The sequence below is a fragment of the Wolffia australiana genome, chromosome 14 (genome assembly GCF_029677425.1).
Source record: "Wolffia australiana isolate 7733 chromosome 14, ASM2967742v1".
NCBI lineage: Eukaryota > Viridiplantae > Streptophyta > Magnoliopsida > Alismatales > Araceae > Wolffia > Wolffia australiana.
In genome coordinates, this window is record NC_135848.1 from 1,235,208 (window position 1) to 1,242,808 (window position 7,601).

Consider the following 7,601-nt stretch of genomic DNA (forward strand, 5'->3'; position numbering starts at 1 on the left):
TCTGTCTCGATATCCTCATCCTCTATTGGATTTGGGACAGGCAAATATTACGGCTAGGACAACTGAGATTGACAACCTACCATGCTGACTTACCAACCCTATTTGCAGATTTGACTAGGATAGGTTAAAATATTTTTTAAAACATACATTAAGTCCTAAAAAAGTAACTTCACAATGAAACAAGTGCCTATATAAGAATAAGAGGTATGGAAAGCCTATAAAAAATTAAATGTTAACAAACATTAATCGGATCGGTCATTTGCGAAAACGCTGACATCGTAAAAGAGCAAAACAATTCTAAAGATACGATTCTAAAAGTATGTGATTTAGTCCTATAGTAGTACACAATTATACGAGTGATGGTCTGAGCATGAAGTTTTGTACAGTGTTGGCATCAACTCTCATTGAAAGGAATTCGAAGACATGAAAAAAAGAAGTGAAATGAATTGCTTCATGCGACAAAATAATCTAATATATTTTTAATGATTCGTAACAAAAAGAAGAAATACCAAAATGAAAAACTCAAATTTCTATCATTCTTCCTTCTTTATAATTTATTCTGACAAAGAATCATTCTTTATAATTCATTCTTTTTAAAAAATGAAATAATGATTTAATTGATAGAAATAGCAGCAACACACCTTTAATGCATGCAAAAAACATTGAGTATAATATTTCTTCATTCCAGAAGGAAAATTTATTGGATCACTGGGAAAAGCATTAAATCCAGTCAAAACCGTAAACAGAAAACTGTATCGTTAAAATCTAAACTCAGGTCAAGGTCAACTTCGTCAACGAATTGACCACCAAGAATCTAAATTCAAACTTAATTATGAATCCACACGGAATAGAAATAATATTCTGGTTGTTTAAAACTTTATTCACGGATAAAGAATAATTCTCGATTATCTGGCCTTTCGGTGCCGCCCCGGGCCCACCTCTCGCGAACTATAAATTTCCTTTCATGAGAACCAAGATGGCATTCTAGCCGAAGGCAGATTGTGGAATGGAGAGGGCGCTGGTTGAGCGGCTGGAGGCGGCCGTTGCTCGTCTTGAATCGCTCGCCGCAGGCGGATCAATTCAATCGATCGATGCCGAAATCAGCGTCGTTGATCCGGCAATCAAGGCATTGGACGAGCTGCGAGAGAATTCTCTCGGCAAGTTTCTGGCTGCGGCGGAGAAGATCGGCGGCCAGGTTCTAGAATCTTCGAAGCTGGTGGAGCAGGCGTTCTCCGTGCTGAGGAACCTCCTTGTCGAGGCCAAGCAGAGAAAGGTCGAGATTCATTTGCGGAACTTGGTTATGATCTGGATTGTTATGGTTTCATTTTTTGGTTTTTTTTTGTGGAAAATGTATCCTAATTTCTGACGAGATGCTCCGATCGAGTGCGTTTATTCGGCTTTTTTTAATTGAGTTTGATTTCATCTTGAATCGATGGACGATCGGCATTCAGTTGCGGAACCTTTGTTATGGTTCATGTGGCTCAGTCTCTGTGATCTTGATTGTAATTATTATTTTATCTCATCTTTGAATGAAATGCTGTTATCACGTTGTAGTTCGTTAAAGTCAGCTTCGCTTCCTGTTTCCATGCGGTGGTGTTTTCCTCGAGTTTGATTGAATCACTGAGCCCTCTGTATTCATTTTCGGAACTTTTGTTATGATTTCTGTAGCTCAGTGAATGATCTTGATTGTTTTGATTCATTTTCGATTTTACTTTTTTAGTTATATCTTATCGTTGAATGAAATGCTGAGATCATATTGTGCTTCCTGTAATTTGGAGTCGTACTGTTCGTATCGAGTTGCTTTAATCTGCGGTGGTGTTTTCCCTTGGTTCGACCACGTGTTAAATCAATGTAAGGTCGGCATTCACTTGCGGCACCCCTGTTTTTGGTGCGATCTAGACTATTATGAATCCTCCTCGAAGTTTTCTTTTTAATTTAGTCTCATCTTTTGAGTGAAATTGTGCGATCATGTGGATCTACATGCAATTCGTCTTCGTTTCCTGTTCACAGCTATTTCTGTTAAGATGTGGCAGTGTACTCATCGATTTGATTTCATGTTGAATCAATGTAAGGTCGGCATTCATTTATGGCGCCTTTATTGTATCGGCAGTTCAGAAATTAATGATTCCTTCACAGTTTGTCCTTATAACTATATCTTTTCTTGGAATGGAATGCTCCGATCATGATATACTTCCTGCAATTTTGCCTCTTTTCCTGTTCGTAGCAAAGACTATCAAGTTGCAGCATGTTTTTATTGGGTTTGATGTCATGTTGGATAAATGATGCAGAAACCTGATACGGCAGAGTTGATCGAATTTCTAAAGCCGCTTAATGAAGTCATTATGAAAGCAAATGCGCTGACAGAAGGAAAGCGCTCTGAGGTATTCAACCATGTAAAGAGCGCCGCAGACAGTCTTTCTGCGCTGGCGTGGATTGCCTACTCTGGCAAAGACTGCGGTGAGTCTGATGAGCCTCACCTTTTCCTTTTTCTTCTTTTGAATATTTCATTAGTTTCATGTATCGTTTCAGTAGGCTGATAGTCCAATAAATGCACAACGCTACTTTTGAGCACACTACTATGTTGGAATTAAATTTCTCCTACTTGTCTTTTCCTTTCCTTCCAAGGCATGAGTCTTCCGACTGCACACGTTGAGGAAAGTTGGCAGATGGCTGAATTCTACAGTAATAAGGTCTTCAACATTTTCTTTATTTCGCTACCCCTTCACTACATGCATAATGCGGTTTCTTTTGCCTCAACGATTGATGGTTAATTTCTTCTGTCTTCTTTGGCAATGAACCATTTGAAATATCATCAAAATAAATTCTACAGCTGATTGTCTTATCTCATCTCTCTACTCCCGAATTACATCGATCATCTTTACTTTCAAAAAGCTTGCCAGTAGTTTTTAATTAAATTCCTTTGTTCTTGGAAAAGTATCCAGTTACATTGAGACTTTTCAAGTAGCTTGTACAGTAAAGTGCTCAAGAGTTCAACCGAGTTTCATGAAACAAACAGCTTCTGCTGGGTCTGCCTCTTGCCTAAATATAATGTTAAAATTTGATTGGATCCGCAGCCCTTGTCTGGGGTATTTCCTTCATTTACTTTTAGGGTAAGGTTCCTTTAAATACCTACAGTCCCCTTAGAAGAAGGACAGTCAAGAAGTTGTTGAACTGAGCTGATCTGGGCCCGTAGCTATTGTTATTTTTCTATCTTGTCTTTCTATCATTCTCTCTCCTCCCTTCTAAGATCCTTCCTCGATGATAATAAAGTGTGGTTCGTTCCTAGTTGGAGCAAGCTCCGTCTCTCAGATACAAGGCTTCAAGGGGGCCGTGGCGTTTGATCAAACTCCTCATTGTCTTTGATTGTTCCATGAAAATAGTTCTTCCGTTGAAACGGAATTGTGAATTGAATTTTCTGTTTTTAATCGAGGCATTACATTCTTTGGCTTACCTATTTGCGGTCCTGTAACAACATTAGTCAGCATCGTCCAAGAAGTAATGTATGAGGATTGATATTGACTGGCCTCTTGATGTTCCAGATCCTTGTGAATTACAGAAATAAGGATGCAAACCATGTGGAATGGGTAAGATGCCTGAAAGAGCTGTACATGCCCAGCTTACGGGACTTTGTTAAGGCATTTTATCCTCTTGGCCCTGTTTGGGGAGTTATGGGCAAAACTGCCCCGGTTCCTGCAAAGCCACCCCAGACAAAGGCCCCCGCCCCGCCTCCACCTCCTCGTGCTCCACTTTTCAGCACTGAAAGCGCGCCGCCACCTGCCGCTCCAAAAGGGGGGCTCTCAGCTGTTTTCCAAGAGATTAGTTCGAGCAAGTCTGTAACGGCCGGTACACCACCCCTTCTAAAGTCCCAACTTTTAAATCTGAAATTTGGTGTATCTGTAATTTCATCTTTTGATTCAGGGCTGAGGAAGGTAACTGATGATATGAAGTCAAAGAATCGCACTGACAAATCAGGAGTTGTCACATTAAATGCGAAGGAAACGCAGAAAAGTCTGCCAGCCTTCTCCAAGGTTGGGCCTCCCAAGTTGGAGCTTCAGATGGGTCGCAAGTGAGATGTCCTCCAGCGATGCATTATTTCTTATTAATTATTAACTGATTTCATGTTAAGCATTAATTATTCAAATCGCATGCATTATAAGTGAGTGAAATAAGGCAGAGGCATGGACACGAGTTGGAGTAAAAGTTTGATTCATTCGACGATTTTGTCATTCTTACAGACACAACGATTAGTAACTATTTTTTCCCTATCCATATACATTATTAACTGAATTTTTCCTTTAATTCAAAGTTAATCGATAATTTCTTTATTCTGTCTGACGCAAAGATTATAAGTTGATTTTTTCATTATTTTGTATAAATTACTGACTGGTCTCTTCGTTTTATTCACATGCTTCATAAATGAGTATAATTATGTCAAAGCATGAACATGTGTTCTAGCAGAAGTCTAGTTTATTATTTTGTATGAATTATTTACTTGTTTCTTCATTTTATTCACATGCTTCATAAATGAGAGTGATGACGTCAATGCATGAACATGGGTTCTAGTAAAAGCCTAATTTAGACAACGATACCGTCATTCCTATAGACGCTAAGATTAGTAACTCTCTTTTCCCTTTTATTCATATGGGTCGTATGCGAGTAAAATTGCGACAACGCATGAACAGGAAGTCGGGTAAAAGTGTGATTTATAGTATTATTTCGTCATTCTTGCATTCTCAAAGATTATTAACTGATTTTTTCCTTTTATGCATATGCTTCTTAAGTGAGTAAAATTGGCCAACGTATGAACAGGAGTTGGAGAAGAAGTCTGATTTATTCCATAATTCTTCATTCGTACAGATGAAAAGATTACTTATTCTCCGTATCTGATTTCGGAATTAATTTCTCATCCAGATGGGCAGTGGAAAACCAGATCGGAAAGAAGAATCTGTTTATCGACGAATGTGACGCAAAGCAATCTGTATACATATTTGGATGTAAAGACTCTGTTCTACACATCAAAGGTGAAGGGGAAAAAACATTAACTTGACTTTCAGTGTTTCTAGATAAAGTATTTATCCAAAAAACCTTTCTCTTAAAATTTCCCAGGAAAAGTAAACAACATAACCGTAGACAAGTGTACAAAGATGGGAATCGTGTTCACAGTGAGCGTCAGACACTTCTTTCGTGTGATAATTTCTTTCGCATTGATCTGGATTCCTAACATAATACTATTTTTTCTCTGTTTTTGAATCAGGACGTTGTGGCAGCTTGCGAGGTGGTCAACTGCATTGGCGTTGAAGTTCAGTGTCAGGTAAAAATCTGGAAATATTTCAATAACACTTCACCTTATATCCTGTAAAAGTATATGTATTTAATATTTCATTGTGGGTCCATCCAGGGGTCAGCGCCGACAATATCGGTGGACAACACGTCGGGGTGCCAGCTGTACCTCAGTAAAGAAGCCTTGGCTGCTTCCATCACTACCGCAAAGTCGAGCGAGGTCAACGTTTTGGTTCCTGGCTTGACCGCCGAAGATGATTGGGTAATATAATAATAATAATGATGGTGATGATACAAATAATATTACTGTTATTTTTTCAGTTATTAATGTGCTTCTAATATTTTATTGGCAGGTGGAGCTCGCGCTGCCTCAGCAGTTTATTCACGTATTCAAGGACGGGCAGTTCGAGACATCCCCAGTTTCTCACTCTGGAGGTTGATCTGGTTAGCTCTTTACTTGGCTTCTTTTATGTGATTCCACGCCACCCGCCTTTGCCTTGTTCGAGGGTTTGGTCTGCTCATACAAGATCTTTTTTTTTGTATTAAAAAAGGAGAGTGCTGGTTTATATTTTCTTTTAATCAAATAGTAATTTGGGCCGCAAAGTATTGCCAAGGATATGTTATCGCTCCAGCTCCTTTGGGATCCTTTTCTGGCTTTATTTTGGGAGGCGATGGCAAATAAGTTCGTAATAAGGCCATATTTATCATTCTTATTGTTTTGAAATATTGTTCCATCTTATTGTTCATTAGATCATATCTTAAATTGACATATCAGCTTTACTTTCCTACGATTTTCTGTAATGGAATCTAAGAGTCTGTAACGTTGTAGACAAGTCGGAGACTTGTTTTAGGGCAGTTGTGTGGAATGGCAATATTAATCCACAACTCTAATTGGAAGTGTATATTAATCAATTAAACCCAAGATGAATGATGTGTATCCTCTAACTTCCTTAGAATTTTTAATTTAACATAATTCACTCCGTCATATAACAAAGCTGTGCATGTGGATGGAGTATGTTGCTACATCATAATCATGTGTTCTAGTTATCGTTTGACTGAGGCTGAACAGTTTTTGACTGGTGATTTTGATATCAAACTTTTTTTGTCCGGTCTTCTGATCACCAATACTACTTTATTTTGTAAAGTATTTTGTTGGGGTTCAAAAAAATTGCAAAATCTACATTTCTTATCATGATAGTCACGGCTCCGTGATACTCAACCGGTCTAATTTTACAGATGTCTACCTTTTGAGATAATCTGTTGAGTTTATGTGGTTGGTCATTATACTTGGAAGAAGCAGGGGCAAATGAACTGGGATGTGATATTCGTTTTTCACTTTTGTTGGTATCTGTTTCTTAATTTTTCTGGTTTAAATTCTCAATGGGATGTCTCGTAGCTGTTAATTGTTCAAGTTATTCATTAAAAAAAAACACTTTAGTTATTCCTTTTAGTTATCCACTTGTAGGATTCATGGTGCATCCACGCTTTCTTTCATCATTTTACTGGCGCCACTGTTCCCATGAAATGATAGATTGGGTATTAAAGTTTGACTTTCATAGTGAACTAGACTTCATCATATAAATTATATATTTGCTTGAGTGACTTGCTTTTTTCCTACTAAGTGCAAACCCATTCAAAAAATGTCAAAAAAATCATTTGATTATTTTAATCATTCGAGTGGTGGATCATTTTTGATCATCAGGTCCCAATATACAATGTGAAACAAAAAGAATGCTGGTTGGATTGAAAAGTATGCAATTAATATATAGAAGTTTATGGAGAATGTGTTCAACTTCACTATTAGTTAGACATGATAGAGTAAAATTAAAAATGTCTATAAAACACTTATGAAGAATATTCAAGAATGTGAAACTATTATGTATGATAAATCATTTCAAATTTAATTGAGTGATAAGAAAGCTATGAAGAACTCATCCCACAATTTGGAATAACCATGAGTTAGTTATGAGGTTCAGGAAACAAATGTAAAGCTCTGTCATGTCAATGTTCCAATCACCTTGTCTAGATTTCCTTTTGCAAATGATATTTTCCTTGCATGAGTCTCTTCAAGTCACACAGATGTCAATCTTCTAGACATAACAATACAATCCTGGTTCGTTGATTCTTCACATTCTCTTCTCAAACAACACATCTAGAGATCTGTGAACATCCGCCTACAATTCATTTCACTCAAAGGCGAGGAGGGTGCTCAATAAGAAGCGCGGGGACATTATTGGAAACTTGCTAGGGCGTTTCCCTTTCTTATTGAACAAAAAATAAATTAGAAATCGTTCAATATAAATATATACTCTGGCGTCCAA

The 7,601-nt window shown here is 37.7% G+C and overlaps 1 protein-coding gene across 1 annotated transcript; it reads left to right on the top strand.

The window, feature by feature from the left end:
- The first annotated feature begins 971 nt into the window (after positions 1–971).
- Positions 972–5,896, top strand: CAP1 (cyclase associated protein 1). The gene is made up of 10 exons (XM_078586198.1): positions 972–1,273; positions 2,289–2,457; positions 2,626–2,690; positions 3,540–3,843; positions 3,919–4,066; positions 4,912–5,021; positions 5,107–5,162; positions 5,255–5,311; positions 5,399–5,542; positions 5,634–5,896. Exons 1-10 carry the CDS (start codon positions 1,007–1,009, stop codon positions 5,718–5,720), a joined length of 1,407 nt encoding a protein of 468 aa, XP_078442324.1. The 5' UTR covers positions 972–1,006; the 3' UTR covers positions 5,721–5,896.
- The last annotated feature ends 1,705 nt before the right edge of the window (positions 5,897–7,601 follow it).

What these genes read in the sequence shown, in the direction of transcription:
- CAP1 (XM_078586198.1), top strand. Translation starts at nt 1,007, where the DNA reads ATGGAGAGGGCGCTGGTTGAGCGGCTGGAGGCGGCCGTTGCTCGTCTT. An exon ending in TCGAGGCCAAGCAGAGAAAG is followed by an intron (nt 1,274 to 2,288) that starts GTCGAGATTCAT and finishes TAAATGATGCAG; the next exon opens with AAACCTGATACGGCAGAGTT. An exon ending in AGATGGGAATCGTGTTCACA is followed by an intron (nt 5,163 to 5,254) that starts GTGAGCGTCAGA and finishes TTTTTGAATCAG; the next exon opens with GACGTTGTGGCAGCTTGCGA.